Raw genomic sequence first — 20,277 nt, 5'->3', positions numbered from 1 at the left:
TCTGACTGGCATGTCTCAATATAGACAAATGCTGAGACGAGACTCTGATTCCATATTCAAACAGTCTGGTACCAAACCAACTGGGAGGTTGCAGGTTTGATCCCCATCTGGCAAAGTGCCTTTGAGCAAGACACTGACCCCCAAACTGCTTCCAACAGGTGGACAGATTGAATGGCGTTCCCTCCAGTGTGTGTGTGTGTGTGTGTGTTAATGATTGAATGTGACTAACATTGTAAACTGGTACTCTTGAATCAGTGAAAGAAGTGCTTTATAAGTGAACTCCATTTCCCATAAATGCTAATTGAAGGATGAGATGCCCAAACTGTGTCTTTCCGAGAAGTGCAAATTAAAGTTCCTGAGGCCGAAGGACGGATGCGATGATTTCACTGTGTGTACACACTTGTAAATGGGCATGGCGATATGTTCCATAAAGCTGATTTGGAGTTCTGGGATGTAAGCTTTCTCTCTGTCCATCATTTCACTGGGTCTGTTCCCCATGGCTTTTTCCTGTACACAAAAACACATTGACATTTTTTTTTATAAAATGAGCCATGTCTGAAATAACACTCACTTCAGCCTCTTATTGACCACAGTACAGTGACACATACCAGATCTCCTTGGGAGAAGAACTCTTTATAAATCAGCTCCTGTGAACAAAGGCAGATACTGTTTATTTATTACATTCGATCACATTTAAATTCCACTTCTGTCAACTGAACTTCGGACTTCAACCATCAACCTGACATGAATCAGTTTTAAATGAGATAGTTCAACAAACTCTGTGTTGAAGTGGGACTAATGTCATACTTAATGCAAACCTATTATATACTTGATATCATTGCAGTAGTTCTCAACAACGCTGCTCTTTGAGAGGAATTCCCTCTGGCTATATTTCTCATGATTGCCGTTTTTATTAATCCCTCTGCACTTTTATACCAGAAAGAATATAATGTACTATCTGAGTGCAATACGCACATTGTAGACACTGTACAATCATTTCCACAGCTGAATGAGGCAGAAATGTGTTTCTGCTTTAGGTGACAAGGATTACAGTGCATTTGCTTTAGGTGTTAGGTGCTTAGAGATTGAGGGTGTAGGATTTAGGGCAAGGTTTAGGGGTTTGCTGTTGAAAAGGGGGCAGGGCGAGATTAAACCTAATCCTGAAATGGAGTGTGGTTTCATAGAAGAGAATACAGTATAATAGAATAAAGCGAAAGGGTTGCTTCTCACGGAGCAGTGCTGCATTTCGTAATCTTTATTATCCTGAAAAATAGGACAGTTTAGTGTGCAGTCTTTATTCACGCTGAAATGAAGAGAAAAGAATTTGCTTAAATTTCAATTCTGTAATCACATCGCGTTAAACCCTTTGTTTTGTTTAAAGATGCAATAAGCTGTTTAAGCTGTTATAATGTGGGGCCACAACATTATTTTTATTGACATATTTTGTGGTATTGTTCACCTGGAATGTATTAATGCTACTCCTCAATAAAACCTTTGATTAAACCAAAAAGCTTCAGGAGTGATAAACATGGTCGATGTAAGGTTAAAAAAAGGAAAAACATTTGATTTAATTATATATAAAACAGAGATATTTTAGTTTTGATTTTCATGACTTATAAGCCAGAATTAAATAAGAAATAATGAAACTGTGATGATCAAAATATATGGAAGTTTCAGAGTTTGCCTTAAGTTATTAAACAAGTACATTTCTCTATTGGAATTTTTTTTAATTTTTAAAGCAGCGTTATAACGGATCCAGTTACAAATTGCGTTTGTAAGAAACATATACCAAATATGTGAAAATAGGCAAACTTCAATGTGCAAACAATAGACATGAACCAAACTGTAAACTGACAGCAATCTTGCGTGTGGTTTTCCAGTTCTTGGTTTGATCTGATAAGTCACACGAAGTCATCAGCAGGCACAGTAGCATAGAACGGTGGGTTTGGCTTTTTGGATTATATCCATCTGAAACACACACACACACACACACACACACACACACACACACACACACACACACACACACACACACACACACACACACACACACACACACACACACACACACACACACACAGAGAGTTCAAACAACATTTTACTAAATGATACAGGCTTTTTTTCTTTATTACAGTGGATGTTACTGAACTGTTGTTTTTCTTTTCTGATTTGTTAAGAAAAAATATCTGGACAAGCAAATTTTGCAGTAAAATTTACAATTTCTTTTAATAATTCTTATCTACTTATAATATGATGTGACACCAGAGTAACTATTTTATTAAAACAACTAGTGACAAGCTAAAAGAAAGGTTTTCATGAGATCCCAACACAACAATATTTTCTTTCTCCATTTTATGAATAATACAATTTTCACAACATTTCATAATGATAAATGAACAAAAACACAGTGAGTTATTGTATTAAAAAATCTTGAACATATAATGACATTATTTATGGAGTTCTGCTTTGTGTAATCCAATTAGATTAAAAAACTAAATATATATTGGAGCAAATAATACATCTCAATGAGTAAAGGTGTCAAAATGGAACCTTGTTCAAGATAAAATGTGTGGTTTTAGTATGCTGCCTTCATAAACTGTATATTGTTTGTAAATTTGCCTCGACTTTTAGGAAATATTTCCTGAACATTGGGATTTCTTTAATAGTAAACTTATTTGGCTTCAGTCTATTTTTACAGTTTATAGACATATATCAGTCTTATAGATGCCATGTTTATCTGCTGGTTTAAAGAATTCCAGCCAAGAAATACATTTTGCTTTTACCATGGACAGATTTTTTTCCCCTAATGGTTTAAAATGAGAAAAATGTGATCGGATATAAGAATACTTGGAATATATACTTTTTTTTCCTGTAGTGCATTAGTGGAACTGATATGGCCAGTTTTCACAACTGCAGAGCAGAAATTGCATTTCCCAGGCACTGTGAAGCAGTAAATTTTTATTTTGCATGTAACGCAACCATGGGTTGCGTTACATGCATGACAGGTTACACACTCAGTGGTGTGAGGAAGTTGCTAACTCATTTAGCCGTTTTTAATGTCCTTGAATTGCTCTAACAGCTCAAAATTGATTCCATGGAGGTGACATCCACTCAGGATAACTTATAATTGGTTGCATTCAGGCGTAACAAACCGCTGGCCAGGAGGTTACAGCCAATTATATTACATAAGAGAGTGAGCAATTGCTTCACGGAAAGGGTAAATGGTCCAGTGAAAGTTCAAGATGATCAAGAATGTCAGTGCTGATTGTTACACTTTTGACCTCGGATCTCTGCAAAATAATTTTCTCAATAAAAATTCTGAGTGAGACGGTGCTTTTCGTGGTACGGTAAGAAGCAAATCCTATTGCATGCGGATTAAATTGGTTGATAATTGCATTGTCTGTTAGAGATTTAACCATAGGAAAGCGATATGCTATGACTGGCAACACGACAATTGTTTGGCTTATAAAATCCGCTTATCTAATTGAAGAAGAAGGGAAAAACACTGATAATGGTTTGGTATCAGTGGGCACCAAGCAGATGTGCTGGGACCATCTGCACCAAGTCATCCTGGGCCGTTGCTGTGTGAGAATGCAAAGGAAAGGTGAAGACGTGACTGTGCATATGGAACTACTGACACGTACCATCGGCCATCTTCTGCAAGTCCTTGAAAATGCGAAGGTGGTGAGCGAGGTCTGTGGCAAGAATTATGTCTCTCATCAAATCGAGCATACGCTGGTAGTCCTGCAAGCATCAAAAATCCCTTTAGCGGGCAACGGACACTTGCAATTTACATGTCAAACATAGCATGCAGCTGAGAGAGGGGTGAAAATAACTGGAGACATGAAGACTAAAATATGTTATATTTCACCTTTCTGTTGAACTTCTCAAAAATGTTGCAGCCATGAGTGTTCAGAATAGCGATGCCCTGGGCAAAATGATGTCTCTGTTGTGGAAGAACGATAAAACAGGAGAGAAAATCTGAAAATGATGCCTGAAAAGAGAAATCCTATACTACTGCAAAAATCCAATTATGATTTTGACCATGAGATGGCGTGGTAGAACACAACTTTGGTTGTCAGGTATTGAAGTTAAAACTACCATGACTGCTGAATTATGAGTCTACAATATTCACTTCTATGCCATATGCAGTAAAAATAGACAGTAATGAGTTTCCCGTGTTGGATGAACAGACTGCTTAAGGTTTGTTCGTTTACCTCCATCACAGATCCCTCTGAGCTGTAGAGAGCAGCCAGCACAGATTGCTGAAAACACAGAGAAATGAAACACAATCCTCTGAGCACATACATGATATTGATTCAAATGAAACAAAATCATTCAGTAAAATGTAGCTGTGTTCTCCCTGACGATTTGTGTCAGCTCTAATGGAAACCGAAAAATACGAAACGTGAAAAAAAAATCCTATAAAACGACAAATGACCTTTGTTGTACAGTACCAGCTGTGTGTGTGCGTGTATCATTTAGGTACTGGAGGGTTTTGCATGATTAGAGTGAACCAGAGCATGCTTCTAATCACAGTGACATGGAGTGTGGCACTGGGGCAAATTCACCAGCGATGAGAGGAAACCAGAGACTCTGACATGACAGAGGAACACAGAGAGGAGGGCTTTTCCTCATGTGTTTCACACTGTTCATCTAAAAGGCTATTATCTGCACATGCAGCACTGCTCTCCTCCACTGTACATGTTTGAGAAGATTAATTTGCCTGTTGTGTGACACGTTCAGTCGGTTTCTTCATTTTCTCATTTTGTATTTCGTAGAAAGCTTCAGGGGGACACAGAGGGGGGAAAAAAAACCTATGGATTTCTTTTCTCAGCATGATGAAAACAAATACATTGAATTAAGAAAACATAATTTATTTTAAGCGCAATGTCATTAAGTGACATTTGGAGACCAAATAAGCCATGTGCAGTAATGTCTCTCGAAAGCACGTGTGGCATGGGACTTCAAATCAAAAATGGGAGACGTGCTCTCACCGAGGCGACTTGGAAAGAATTGTTGGTGCCACGGTGGTCCAGGTCATGGCACATACAAGAGACAAAGAGAGCCAAAATCTCTATTTCCCTGCAATAAAACATGCAGAGTAGAATCATGTTGACATCAACGAAGCATACGTGCATTCCTAAATGGTTAAAGGTACTCACTCGAGGTAGTTGGATAGCCCTAGGTTTTTGTAGAGCAGGTAGCAGAAATGAGACACTGAGAAAGCGTGCATCCAGTTGTGATAGGGCGGGTCCCTGTAGCCTTTTTTCACCATCAGACAAAACCTGAGACCAAAGCAGCATTTAAATCATCCTGTGCATCTCAGCATGGCCTGACAAAGCATTATTCAACTACAATGATTTCATGATTGTAACTTGAAAAAAAAAAAAAATTCCAATAATTTTGCCCTCCACTGACCACTTCTTATCAAAAATCTTGTCTGCTCTGCTTTTTCCGAGCTGCTTACATTTTTCTTTTCACAGTGTTGGGGATTTGGTTCTCATGAATGACTTGACAGAATCAATAGCAGTTGAAAAAAAAAGAAAAAAAGAAAAGATAACTCAGCTCCCGGAGCTCTGAAAATGAATCTACTGAAACACACCAGAGTTGTTAAGCATGTCAACAGATTATGGAAAACTGTCAAATTTAGAGAACTGATATAAAAGTAACAAACACTCAAAGCACATCTGAAACAAAAGATCGATTTCTATTTGCAGCCTGCGTATGAAGTAACTGTTAGACAAACACATATACACAGAGGATCTTAGGCATACATAAATTGAAGAAGTGGTCAGACCTGGCAAGAGTGTTCATTTCAATCTTGTATGTATTGATGAAACCCATGTCTTCAAACATGCTGAGCACGCACTGCAGACACACAACAGGAGCAGTTGCATCAGATTTCTATCCGTCTCTCTTTTCTGCAATGTTTCGTTTGATTTTTTTGAGCTGTCAGTGCATGAGCACCCTCTCCGGCTCACCATCGGCGTGGTGTCATCTGGCAGCGATCGCGGCGTGTATGTGAACTCAGCGAAGCATGGGTGGATCTCCTGCACCGGATCGATCCCAGGCACCAACAGCTTGGAAACCTCTTCCTCTGAAACCTGCAGCAGACACACACTGAGTCACGCTGAGAAAACAAGGCCGAGGATGTCAAGGGAACACGGTGTGTCCGCTGAACTTTACCTTCATGTGGTACATCATCATTTCATTGGCAAGGGTCGACCTGAATGAAGCTTCATGTACTCTCTTGTAGAGCAGAGACTAAGGACACAAACAACATGAGACAGCAGCATTATTCTCAGACCTTGCTCGAATCTCATGTATATGCATGGATGCGCTTTGAGCAGAGTACCAGTGTGGCATGGTATTATTCAAACATGAAATAATGTTGTGGAGAATTGCGATCACCATATGACTTTCAATAAATAAACAACTAAGCACTTTCTGCTTTCAGATAAAATTTTAACCAAACTGACATTGTGTGTGTATTGTTGTTGTTGTTGTTTTTTTTTTTTAAATGCATGTTTGTAGTTCTCAATGAAAGTGATTCAGAAGCACAGCAGCTCTGGACTTTTTTGTAATTTCCCCTTTATTTTTATGCTTTTGCACTTCTGAGTCCTGGTTTACCAGGTATGACTGTTGAAACCTTGAAATAATGAAGTAAGATACAATCTAAAACAATCTAAAGCATCAAGGCTCCATCTAATACATTGAATATGTTCAGATGTGGAGCTTGAATGTGTAGCACAAGCAAACAATTGGAATCAGTCTTTTCGGATATGTATAATATTACAAATGTTAACATCATGATTACAATAAATCTGTTCCAACCCGGGGGTGTTCAGAGATTCACACAAAGCTCAGTTTGGTTACGGTGTGACTGGAGCAGCAAAAAGACAGCATAAAAACATATCAATAATGAAATACAAATAGTTTTACAAAACCTTTTTAAAGCAGCCTCACGTTCTTTCAAAATAGTCACATGTTTTCTCCCACACTCTTTCTCTTCAGATTAATTTGGGCAAAAGCTTGTAGCGTCCTTGAATGTATTATCTTTGCAGGCAGTGCAGAAATTCATCAAGGGCTTTCTTTTTTTGGGGGGGTACACTGATAATACACCAAAAAACATTTGATCGAGATTAACTGGTCCTTTAAAATTGTCCATCGGTGTGAGTGTGGGTGTTTGTCTCGTGATGAACTGTTGAACTGACCTCTCCAGGGTGGGAACTGAAATCAGTTCATGACCGGTGGTATGGGTGACCAGATGGATGGGGGCTCTATTGTAGCCCACTTTATGCATGTTTGACACCTCCATATGTTCCAACCACTCTGTGATCCCCTTCATTATTCAACACCATTTTAAAGTAAGATGATTTGCCCAGTTTTTTTGTCTTAAGGCTGATCAGTCAGTCACACACAGATGATAGCAATCGATCAATAGATCATCTGTCTATAAATTGTCCGGTTCAACCCCGTTTTTGCCAACCCCTGTCTGCACCTATTAATTTGTGTGTCTGTGCGTTCTAATCGGAATGGTAATTCTTCCTGCGTGCATCACATGAGACAATAAAGTGAACACAGTGGTGTTTATGTTCCAGTGCTGGACAGAGCTGCTTTCAACAATCAGAGAATTGGGTCGGCCTCGATGAATGATGCAGCTGGTTGTGTTTTAATGATGAATGAGCTGCAACGCAGCCAATTATTTTTCCAATCAAATAGCTTAATACCATGGAGATAACCTATCGAGTGCCTGCAGTCACTGAAAGGTCAGACTCTCACAGCGCTGCGAGATATGAAGCTGAATTTGGAACGCAGTCACTGAATGTTGTAACTGAATTAACATTGATCAATCAATAATATCAAGAACAGATCCTTCTCTCTCTCCTGCTCTCTCTCATCCTTTCTTTCGTTAATCAGATCAATGGCTTGGCTGTTGTCAGTTGGAGGAAGAGAAATCATTCCAGTTGCAGATCTGAATTGCTCAGATTTCTGGAAAGAGTATGATGAAAGAAGCAGCAATATCATGATGACAAAGTGTGATCATCACATTTACAACACTGGCGTCAACTGCCGGCAAAAAAAGAAAAGAAAGAGAGATCTGAGAATATATCTTTGATTCCTGAAAGCTGTGAAAGATTTGCAAGCCCTTTTTTTGTTTAAACTTAAGTATTGTTATAAACATCATGATATCCATAATCGTCTTTGTGAGCCACACATAGTGGAAGTGTTTGAATGGGCTTGCAGCAGTCAGACAATGCCAACACAGTGCAGAACAAAAGCCACTCACTTCCATCAGGCAGAATCTCTTTAAATTTCCCCCGAGACTTTGCTCGACTTGCCTTGACTGAACACTTTGCTCTAACTGAACTGATCCCATTTTGCCCGACAGGATCAATCTTTCTAACAACATTAACAACAGATGTAGTACACTGTTTTAAGGAGTAAGAGAACACTAATGGTACATGGAAAGTTTAAAGTTCAATCTCTAAACTTTACTTCATTCATTCCTGTGCAGTGGCATTAAGCTGGAGAATAAGGGTGTGTAAAGCTTCCAGACATTAGATTATTTGAAATTAAGCCATATGAATCAGTAAGGATTTATGTGTTATAGTGGAAAATCCTCTACTGTCACCACTACTGGAAAGCAGGACAACCTGGCATTGGGTAAAAATGACAAAAAGGCATTGCTTGCAATTGTTGAATAAAAACAACCCTGAACAAAACACAAGACTTTGTCCATAATGCAGTAATGGCAGCAAGTTACCTTGTTGCTACAGAAATAGCATTCAAATGAAAGCCATGTAGTGAGACAGTGAAAATATGCACACTGAAGGCTTCAGAAAATGTTCAGCCAAGTATGAGACAAGCTTTTGCCAACATTGGTCTGGAATATTTTGTGGCGTTGTGGATTTCAGAAGGCATTTATGTTTCTTCAGAGATTTATTAATTAATAAGAATTTTTTTTAGTATTAAACTCATACTTCTTTGCACCAAAACTAAATTAAAATGTGGAATTGTTTTCATTTGTAGGTCGATTTAGTATCTTTTTGCTGGTTCAGCCCCAATAAGAACAATCTGGGCGGTGGGTCTCCCCTTCAAATGAAAATGCGTTTGACACCCCAACCTGAGAGAGTCAGAGGCGACACTTACATGGGCAATGCTGATTCCACAGTAGATGGAGAACGCTGTGGCCAGATCTTCGTCGAAGCGGTTGAACCAAGGCCCGTTCATTTTATTCACCAATTCAGCAACGCCAATCACCTCTGAAGGGGGGATTCATAGAGGAAAAGAGCAGAGGGAAAGAAGGAGGGACATCAAGACAAGAATTGAATTGGGAAGAAATGGTGTGATGGATGCAAGGCCAGGCCGAGTAAATGAGGCCCGGAATGCAAAAAGTCACAGGTGAAGAACAGATGTCGCATCAAATAGATCTACTAACTAATATTAATTTCACAATGGAGTTGAACCAAAGTGGACATAAAAGAGACACTTCATCAAAGCTTCAGAGAGCTGTTTCTATATGGAGACAAATCAAAGCCAATGTTACAAAGCTGCAAAATGAAGCAGAGGGCTTTGAAAGGGCGAAAGACCCTGATGGTGCTCTAAAGTGCATTTTATGCACTTCAACATAAGTGATGTAACAACTCTTTCTACAATATGTCTTGTTGCACCTGTGCGTACTCGTAGTGCCACTTATTAAAACAACACTTGAAGTGACGGTGCTGTAAGGGGCGATAATGGAAAATGTACCACCTGGGCAATAAAACTGATAAAGTTGTAAAAGGAGGGATTTTTCATTTAGTATAAGTCGTCAAGTTATTGCAGGACTGTACAGAGACCTCCCAAGAAAGATAGCAAATCCTGTAATGCGATGAAGTGCACTGAAATAACATGATTTGGGTTACTGCCGAAGCTGTGAGCTGCTGATACAGAGTTTCTAAGGATCTGAAAAGCATCAGCAAAAAATTGTCTGTTTTTGGGAGAAGTTGTGATTAAATTAATCCAAAACTATATATATATATATATATATATATATATATATATATATATATATATATATAGCCATTATATTTTTGTATGACTTCATCAATCTATATATCTGAACTGCACTTCTCTTCTTGTTACCGTTGTTCTCGTCCTTGATGGGGAAGCAGAGGATGTTGCGCGTCCTGAAGCCAGTGCTGTCATCGACCCCGCGGTAGAAGAGAGGGTGGGAGTAGGCATCCTTAGTGTTCAAGATCTGACCAGTTGTGGCAACGTGGCCTGCGATGCCCTGGTCAGCTGGGATGCGAAACTCATTCTGTAATCAAGCAAAGACATTATAAATGTAATTTTTTTTGGTCTTTTGTCTGACAAAAGAGTACAACAGTAAATGTAAGACTGAATGAGGAAGGCTCCGAACCAAATGGAAAGTCTCTTCTATGGGAATATTTGCTGGCTGTACTTTATGGTTTATTTCATTGTAATTTCCTGTCTGCCAATGTTCAACTTTTTAATGAGAGCACATAATGCTACTGTGGAGGCATCTCCACCCAAAAGGCTACACGAAAGATGCCACATTTCGACAGATTGAAATTAAAAAATGCATGCAGGTGTGTCTCTGAGTGTGCCGAGCCAAAGAAGTGAAAGGTTTGCCGTACCTCCTCCTCACTAACCACACCACCGTCAAACACTTTTGCCACCAGCTCATGGCTGACCCGGTCTAGCAGGAACACTGAACAGCTGGAGGGAAACAACGAGAAGGCAAAGTCAGATGGGCAATAGAAAGCAGGGCAAATCTGGGAAATATACAGCTTTATCACAGATCACTGTGTAACTTTCATTAAATGAGACAAGACGGTTATGAACAAATTGCCATGATAGTCTTTTCAAATAGAGATAAATGCACGCGCGCACACACGCACGCACACACACACACGCACGCACGCACGCACGCACGCACGCACGCACGCACGCACGCACGCACGCACGCACGCACGCACGCACACACACACACACACACACACAGAACAATCTCTTTGAAGATGAATCAGAGCTCTTACATCTCTGCACCACTGAGGTTCCTGGCCTCCACTATAATTTCCTGTAACAGCACTGAGACGTCATCTGAAAGAATTGTGGAGGGAGGGAGGGAGAGAAAAGGAGGAGCGGGTGAGAGAGGAATTAGAAGGGGAAAACAGGAGGAAATTAGGGGATACAGAGGAGGCAAGGCCTGACAATACTCAATGGGTACCCCATAGATCAGCTGCACAAGCATGATAAGAGCTTTTGTAACCAAAGGATGGGTACAGTGAGAGGCAATTTGCTCGACCACTGGATCAATTTTTGGTACCTGTAATCATTAAGAATCAACAATGACTTAGTCTCCAGTTGGTGCTTACTGTCTGATATGAATGGAAATGCCTTGGTGTAATTGCACAATAGAGAGGTGGAGCCATCACTTTTAATGCCTATTTGATTTTACGATTATGATCCTTGACGTAATCACCTTTAGGGTCGCCAGTGTCTCATTCAATTATGTGCACCATTTGTTTCACTGTGCGATCACTTAAATATCTGCCAGTAATGTAAATTGTCCAACGTTCTTCCTTCACACAGGCACACAGACAGATGCAGGAGGAAGGACTCACCCAAGTGTGTGAAGAGATTTTTGGCCACTTGTAAGAGTGCCTGTGAGGAATAACAGACACACAAAAAACTCAGCATTTTCTTCTATATCTCTATGTATAGAGTGTGTGTGTGTGTGTGTGTGTGTGTGTGTATGTGTGTGTGTGTGTGTGTGTGTGTGTGTGTGTGTGTGTGTGTGTGTGTGTGTGTGTGTGTGTGTGTGTGTGTGTGTGTGTGTGTGTGTGTGTGTGTCCACAGTACAGTACCTGGCACTCCACTTTGAGCTTCTGCTCCTTCTGAAAGGCCAACGTTGAAGTGAGGACTGTTGAGGTGTAGCAAAAGCAGTGCTGGATGGCATGCTCATCGACCTCTGTGTGCCTGCAGAAGTAAGCACACAGTTACAAATCTGATCTTAGGAAAAAATAAATAAAAAAAATGCTGTCAATTACATTACCAGTTCAATAATGCTATGATTAGATTTCAAAAACATGTTTGTAATAGCCAATGATGTGACAACTGCCATCATTTTGCCAATTCTGAATATAATACAGCTAATAATGTAATAAAATAGTAAAAGTATGTTCTCTAAATGAATAAATGTGTTGACTATCCCATCCACTATGTCTAATTTTTGCATAGAAAGAGCCCAAAATCCTGCCAAAAAAAGAAAAAGAAAAAGGCATTTATTTCCAAGAAGCGCAGCCATATTTATCTGTTAGCTGTATTGTCAAGCTCGGGGGAAACTTATAGACCAGTTTGATTTATTATGGGCAGGACCAATAAAAAGAAAACCTTTAGATAGCAATAACTTTCATTTTGCTTTAGCGTGAAGAGCTAGGAAAGCTTGAAAGTCTATAATCAATCAAATGCATAAAAAAAAGTTCAAGATTTTAAAGAAAAAAAACCAAGTACTACTTAAAAAAAAAGAACAAATTTGACAATGGCCCAGCAAGCAGTGGCAAATCATACAAACTCAAGGGCTTTTGTTGCCCTCAGCTGAGACTCTCAGGAATTCAATCAAAGGAAAATAAAGCTTTTTGGGGGTTAAATGTTGTGACTTGACATTCCATCTTCCATAGAGTTTTTCCTTGAGGCGAATGTTGCATAAAAAAAAAAAAAAATTCTGGTGCTTGCTAGGGAACAGGATTCCTTCAACCATATGTGTTTCCAAATTTAATTCAAATTACTATTAGATGTTAGTTGTGGTTTTTCCTGCAGGCTGTGAGTCCTTTAATGTCACGAAAGGTGAATTTGACAGAGAAGCATCCAGGCCATGCCAACAATTCTGCAAGCAATCACCGACAGTTCTGTGAGTGTGCCGACAGATGGCAGTGGCACGTTATCATGTTCACATCAGGAGCGCTGGATGGCTGCAGGGCTTTCTCGCCCTCTGTTTAGACTCCAGGAATTCAAGCAATGAATCAGGGATCCTTGAAGAAGCCTGTTGGGCTCAATTTAAGGAAAATGATGTTCACTCACTCACAAGCTGTGCAAATCGTTGTGAGTGACATTTGGAAGAATTACACAGAACAAGGGAGAGACGGGAGAATAATTTTCTATGGTTACGGCGACTTATTTGCAGTGGCGATAGGAAATGGGATCCATTTCCGCCACTGTATGAGGAGCCAGTGGGAGTCCATTTATGAAGACTTGAAGGTGAAAACACAGGAAGAGAGTAAAGAATTTGTGAAGAAAGACAGTGCTTCACTTATCACGAAAGAAGGTAAGGCTGTGTGTGTATCATATTGGGCTTTCCTCCTGCACCAGAGCAGTTTGTTTTGTACATCATCTGCGCGTGATCTCCGTGGTGACCCTGTCTGTGGTTTACTGGAGCGCGTCAACTTTATCTGTGCGCAAAAAAAAGATTGTGCCCAATGATTTGTGTGCCACTGGTTAGACCTTCGCCTCATAACAAAAAAAGTCCCAGTTAGGATTGCGGGAGTACGCAGTGAGATTTGCATGGCATGCTATTGAGGCTCACACCTACACAGGTGAAATGTCTATTTGCCATGACAACCTGCGCAGAATATATTACGTCTTTCACAACAGGTTCAGCCTGGGCTGCTTCCAGCACCGAGCAACACTAAGTTGAATATAGTGGTATAGAATATGCATGGATAAATGGATTTATGCAGCGCTTATTCACCAGTGTTGGTCATCATTATGCAATTTTCAGGGGTGACATCTGCACATGAATAAGCCATCTATATCATGAAGGGATGTAGTAAGGGAAGCACAGACATCGATGAAGTTCAATGTCTGTGCTTGAGGCAAAGGATAGATTTATCACATCATATGCACAGTTGTGACCATAATCCTGCTGTTACTATGGTAATGAGATGCCAGCACTGTCATCAGTGCAACTGGCAGAGGGGGAAATTATGGGACATGATCCCTTCTCATCTGTCTCGGGCTTCAGGGTCACAGAGAGAACGTGCAGTAGAGGGGAAAGTTTGTCTGAAACTTTGTGTGTGCTGATCACACCATATCTAGTCTAACTCTCCTTACAATTTCAAACCCTTTCCAGCACAAATACAAACAGGCAGGGCACATTTGTAATGGAGTTCTGTGTTGAGGAGAAAGCAGCATCGCTACTGGCAACAGCACGCACTCACACATGCACGCATACGTACGCCAAAATATAGTGCCAAACCATCCGCTGCTGTTAGACTCATGACCTGACTCTTGATCATCATCATCACAGCCATCTGGTCAGAGACACAGCAAAGACATGGTGATTTGACACAAGTTTCCCGGTGCTGTGGTATCCGTTGTGGGACAGACTGGTAATCTGGATATTCTGTCAAGGTCCAGACGGCCGGTGGACGTTGCACAGCTGTATAGAGATTGGGCTAGCAGCTTAAATACCAATTGAACTCGAGTTTTCAGTGAGCATTCTGCATTGTGTTGAAAGATGGGTCCCGGCAATATTAGGCTGCTGCTGATGAAAGTCTTGCAAGTGTGTTTTTTCTTTTTTTTTTTTGTGCAAGACTGTTAAGCTTTGAAAAGCTGAGTTCTGAAGAACGTGGTGAAAAACAATCTGGCTAAACAACTCAGAGTTTAATCAAACGAGAGGCTAAAACTCTGGGAAACCAGACCTCCACTGGGGCACAGAGAGCGGGCTAGCAGAACACCTGCACACAGATAAGAGCTTTTATATGGATTTTACTTTCGATATATAAGACTTTGAGTCCTCCATCTCTAATATGGAGCAAGTGAGTTGAGCACAACTCTAAAAAAAAAAAAGACACAGGATATTTTGTCTCTCTAATGTGTTTTGTGCAGGCCATACCAGAAAGACTGAGCAGATGAGGATGTTATGGAGTAAAAGGGAATTTATACATTTTATCTGAGCAGACAAACTCTTTTCAACAAGGCTCCACCATATCTTTGAGAGCTGTTAGCAGCATATTAGCCCATCAGAACGCTTCCTGCTCAGAGTGCTGCTTATTGGCGGCATCATTGAGTTTCTAAAAGTAGAGTGGGAGGCAGAGCTTACAGCTATCAGGCTCCTCTCATGTGAAAACAGTTACCAGTTTGAGTTCGGCAGACACAGTCTCAACATGAAGCTTAACATTTTCTTATTCGCGAAACCTCACGAGGGCTGGCTCAGGTGACCGTGGGTCATTTTGTACAGAGTCTGCTATAGGTTTAGACTTTTCCTGTTGTCTCTCCTCTCTGTCTCTGCCTACCTGCAGGATCTCTGACTGTGGAACGGGAAGTTTGTGATTCCCACTCTTATCAAGTGTGCAGCGTGTGGATTAGTTGCTGTCTGATGTTAATCTGCTAATTTTTTTGATCTCTTTCTTTGTTCCATTCTTTTTCTCCAACCCCAACCGGTGCAGCACAAAGCTGCCATATGAGTCAGTCGGAGGTTTATTCATAGAAAAAAGATGGTTTTACTTTGTTTTATATTTGTTCGTGTTTAATCGTTAAGAGCACTATTCTATGCCACACACTATATTTATATACATCTGAACTGAAATGAAGTAGGCAAGATACATCTGTCTGAGAACCTTTATTTCCTGACAGAGAATATTATTTTCAAACTTGAGTACCACTGTATTCATAAATGAATAGGACTCTTCACAAACAGTTGTTTTCTTTCTTTGGTAAAGATGGTGCTACGTCTGCGCCACATTTACAACAACAATTGCTCCGAACAACAAATAATGTATCGTATGAGGAAGGAAGAAGAACAGAATGTCGTTGTTTTTTTGTTTTTTTTTTACTGTTAAACAGTACGAGTAAATGTAGTTTCTCAGTGACTGTGTTTTGTTACCAGCCCAAGTGAGAAGCTGTGCTGTAAAACCTTTGCAGTTGATGGATAGATGAGAATAATGTGTATGCAGGTGTACTGCATTGTTCGGAATTTCACATGGTATCCTAAAGTGAAAAAGTCAAATGGACTTGGAAGAGTAGATTAATTGTCACTGTAAAGCAACACCAGATGGACCAATGTTACACCTGCTAACTTCTAGAAGGCAATGCCACTGGTTTAAATATTACTATCAACTATTTCTCCAGGCATTTCCTCATACTTCTTTATTCCGTTGACTCACATCTTTTGGGCTACTCATTTGGAAATTATCATCACAATGTTTGCATGTCTCTTATGTTTAACCCCATTGTTACTCAGACAGTTGGATTTATTTAGATTTGATGGCTTTGTGACCTTTAATACAGAGTGTTTTTGATGGTATTGGGAAGCTCATGTTACAAAAGCACAACATAATACTGAATGGTTTCTGTGATGTTATGGTCTTATTTCTATACTTTCTGGCCATTTTTGAATGGTCTCGAGATCATAAATAGTCCAGAAATCAAAGTGATGAAAAGTATGCATGCCAAATTCTGTCATTCGAGATGGAAACGAAACATCATGGTCAGATTGAATTTGTTATTCACCAAGAATGGCACCATTCCCAGTGGTCACATATCATACTTGAGCGACCCTGGCTTTAACTCCAGGTTGGCTTTTGTGTCTCGGTCTCGTGTCTGTTTGTGAGCAGCATGCGCCACAACCTGATGAATAACTTCAGATTTCAATGAAAGCAGCAGTGCAGCCTCCATCGCAATAAACTCAATAAATCTGCGCTATTTTGTTCAACTAACCGGGGCGTAGTCTGACATTTCTCTAAGCCACTGTCAGATAAATTCTGCACCTATCATGAGTCAGCACTTGAAGAATTAGTAAAAAGCCTAACCAACCTCAGACTGGCAATCCAGTATTTCCAAACAAGTATAATCTATAAGTGAGTAACTTCCAGCGATTTCCTCTCTGCTTTTCTGCAGCGAGAGCTATACTCTCTTCTCCTCACCTTGAACGAAGGTAACAATATACAGCACCATCAGGCGTTCAAACACGTACCTCTGCCCACCCTGTTTGTTGAAGGCGCACGCTAGAGCCACCACCTGACCGGTGGCCCTGCTTGCCACTGGGACGCAAAGCATGGAGGAAATCTCACAGCCCAGCATACTGGACAGCTGCCGGCGCTCCTCCTGACAAGATGAAAAGCACATAAATAGATATTATATAATGAACAGAGAGTGAGACACACAGAGAGATAGACTCTTACAGCACTGATGTCTTGAAGAGAAATTGACTTCTTTTTCTCGACAACTTGACCGAAACGTCCAAACATCAGCTGAAAACAAGAGAAAAGATGAAAGATGAAAGCACTGTTAACAAAATGCCAGTGAATAAAAAACACGATAACAAGGTCAAAAGACAAGAAGATACCAGGATCCACAAAAAAGTCCCTGGAGTTTCCTCTAAGGCGTGAAATATATAAATACAGGTTGTTTATTCTGAGTGAGGCTCATTACTTCCCTTGTTAAACAGCACAAATTGCCCATCTTGTTCTTTTTTGGCATCTTAATATCGCTCCACACCAACTATTATCAGGATTTCACACATCATTTAGCCTCGGGCACGCAGTCTATTCACACCCTAATGGAGAGCCTGTTGAAAATGCTACGTCTGCACCGCTACCAGAGACAGAAGGCTTAAAGCCACCCAAAGGAAGTGATTACTTCTGCCCAAATTTCCTAATTACAACCCCTGCTGAGGATTATAAAAGATTTCATGCGGATGGTTCATTCTATCACGTCAATCAAAAAAATATATTAAATAAAAAAAATGCATGCTGGGATCCAACACTTTAAAAATGTCCTTATTAAAACTGAAACTTAGTTTATGAAGAAATGAAAAAAAAAAAAAGAATCTAAAAAAAGAGAAGTAGTTATTAAGTGAAGGCATGGAAAAAATAAACAAAGAAGTTAATTATTCCACAGGAAAGAGCAGACAGAGAGACAAATCAATAGAAAAAAACTGTAATGAATGCCATTCATCTGAGATCATTTTGTTTTTCTCACAGGGAAGCTGATCTCCTCTTCCAGGACTTTGTCTCCAACCACCTGGGGGTCACAGAGATCAGAAGTCACCAGTTATACAGATGTCAAAGTACACAATTCTTTTAAAAGAGTGAATCATTGCAACAAGGCAATATAATGTTGTTGTTTTTTTTTGTCTGTGTAGCGTGGTGAAGATAAAGAGATGAAATGAACACTACGAAAGCTGCATTTTTATTTAACAAGTGATCTCCAAAAAAAATCTCTCCAAATTGAGTGTTTGAGTGCAATGAAGATGTCGGGAGGGCTTTGTGTTTGTGAGTGGGTGTAAAGGTGTACCTGGCAAAATAGCTGGTGGTTATCCTCAGACACCAGGAGCAAACAACAGCACTGTGATCGGGTCTGCTGCTGCAGCTGTGGAGGAGCACAAACAGATCGTCAGTCCTGCTATATAATCACAAAATCTCTCTTTATCAGACTCTGTGAGAGAGTCCTTAAAGCCTCAATTTCAGATTCTCTGGAGCGTAGCCGAGGCGTGAAGATAAGATTAGGAATCAGCGGACAATAGAAAAAGACTCAAGTTAGGGTGCGGCGACGCTTCAGCATTGTGTTCAATATTGTGGAGACGCATTCGAATGTGGAATGTGTTCGAATGTACTTGTGTGACTGAGATTTATTAATTTAAGCATTAATGAGTATCATTTTAGATATGTTCTGTTTTTATGCTAAAACTGATCAAAATAACAGTCGTTACTGAGTATTTTTTTTTTTTTTAAACCTGGAGTTACAATGGTAACCTATATTTAGTGATTGGAGGCGATTGAATCAAGACAATGGAAATTAATACATTTCTTTCTCTTGCATTAAGTTTCAACCTGACAATTCCTACACAAACAAGAAAAAGTTGCATTGGTTGTGAGTGCACAAATATATGTTGTGTGTGGGTGTGAATCCTTCCTGGTAATGAACACCCCCCCCCCACGCGCAAGACTTGCAGAGTTGCTTCTGGTTCCCTGCTGCTGTCTGTGATGAGATATTTCATGCACCTGCATGGATTGAATAACACTCTGAGGTGTAAGAACACTCCTGTATGCACAGTGACGCCATGCTGTAAGACATACCAAAGTATACACGCACAGTTTGGACGCAAACACATGATGGATAGGAAAAAGAACTGTGCTTCCTCACAAGACCTCCTTCCCTGTAATTCACCACATTGGACGGAGAACAACCAGGACAGGAATAAACACCAGCCACTGCCAACACGCACGCACGCACGCACGCACGCGCGCGCACGCACACACACACACACACACACACACACACACACACACACACACACACACACACACACACACACACACACACACACACACACACACACACACACACAACCACCACTCAGAATCACAAGGCCTTGCATACACATGCATACATGTACACACACCCACAAACATATACCCCCACATATAAAGCGTGTTTCTGTACCCACATAGAATAACAAGCCCCTCCACCCTCTTTTTATTTCAAAATACTGTTAATCCCATAAGAGCCGCCCCAAGCTCTTCCCACCAAACTGACGATTCTTTAGAAGCAACAATCCCCTGCTCTATTCTCCATCCTCTGCTCCTCCCCTTGCCTCCACTAACCTCCTTTTTTTTTTTTTTAACCATCTGTAACAATAAGCAGGCAAAACAAATCATGTCTCATTCAAAATGCATTTTAAAGCCCTCGCAGCTTTTGCACCACAACAACCTCTCCATCGTGTCTCGATCAGTTGAAGTAAAGAAATGCTCGTTGAGATGTTTTGAAGGATGATATATGTAAGAACATGAAAGCTGCCAAGCAATAGCACCACAGTGGTGCGACCTGCAGACCACTGAGCTGCTCCCACGGGTGGCGTGGAGTCTGACTTGACTATTTGTCCACATGAAAGATGGTTCATACAGAATCTCTTTACATTGAATCTGATTAAGTGAAAACATGAAAATCCTCTGATGCTGTTTTGTTTTTGTAATCTTTTCTTGTCTTCAGAGAGTTTCTTGAAAATTTTAAATAATGTGAAGATGTTAATTTTTAACAATGTTTTCATTTTTAACATCAAACAGGATGCCACTATTGGTTATTTTTACAGAGTCCCATAAGGCTTTGTTTGGTCTATTTTATTGATCTCTCCTGGAGAAATTGCTTCTCTGCATTTAATCTATTCTAATCATCCTATTATTTTGTGTTACATAATAGTCAGAAATAAACTTACAGTATGTATATAAAACAATTTCTAATGCTAAACATTCCGTCTCTGGATTGCCT

The 20,277-nt window shown here is 40.1% G+C and overlaps 1 protein-coding gene across 1 annotated transcript in view; it reads right to left on the bottom strand.

Moving 5' to 3' along the window:
* pde2a (phosphodiesterase 2A) overlaps window positions 1–20,277 on the bottom strand; it is a 172,912-nt gene that overhangs the window by 2,111 nt on the left and 150,524 nt on the right. The window contains exons 10-30 of the mRNA XM_080512409.1: window positions 18,307–18,381; window positions 17,992–18,033; window positions 17,193–17,261; window positions 16,985–17,115; window positions 11,880–11,991; window positions 11,637–11,676; window positions 11,049–11,112; window positions 10,647–10,728; window positions 10,132–10,306; window positions 9,157–9,269; window positions 6,190–6,267; window positions 5,985–6,107; window positions 5,801–5,871; window positions 5,166–5,288; window positions 4,998–5,085; window positions 4,218–4,265; window positions 3,872–3,946; window positions 3,645–3,744; window positions 1,856–1,968; window positions 609–647; window positions 401–507 (exon numbers count right to left, since the gene is read on the bottom strand). Coding sequence (XP_080368535.1) covers window positions 401–507; window positions 609–647; window positions 1,856–1,968; window positions 3,645–3,744; window positions 3,872–3,946; window positions 4,218–4,265; window positions 4,998–5,085; window positions 5,166–5,288; window positions 5,801–5,871; window positions 5,985–6,107; window positions 6,190–6,267; window positions 9,157–9,269; window positions 10,132–10,306; window positions 10,647–10,728; window positions 11,049–11,112; window positions 11,637–11,676; window positions 11,880–11,991; window positions 16,985–17,115; window positions 17,193–17,261; window positions 17,992–18,033; window positions 18,307–18,381 — 1,868 coding nt within the window. The remainder of the gene's footprint in view (window positions 1–400; window positions 508–608; window positions 648–1,855; window positions 1,969–3,644; window positions 3,745–3,871; window positions 3,947–4,217; window positions 4,266–4,997; window positions 5,086–5,165; window positions 5,289–5,800; window positions 5,872–5,984; window positions 6,108–6,189; window positions 6,268–9,156; window positions 9,270–10,131; window positions 10,307–10,646; window positions 10,729–11,048; window positions 11,113–11,636; window positions 11,677–11,879; window positions 11,992–16,984; window positions 17,116–17,192; window positions 17,262–17,991; window positions 18,034–18,306; window positions 18,382–20,277) is intronic.

This window comes from Blennius ocellaris (genome assembly GCF_963422515.1).
Source record: "Blennius ocellaris genome assembly, chromosome: 2".
In the NCBI taxonomy this organism is placed as follows: domain Eukaryota; kingdom Metazoa; phylum Chordata; class Actinopteri; order Blenniiformes; family Blenniidae; genus Blennius; species Blennius ocellaris.
This window is presented reverse-complemented; position numbering and strand designations above follow the sequence as displayed.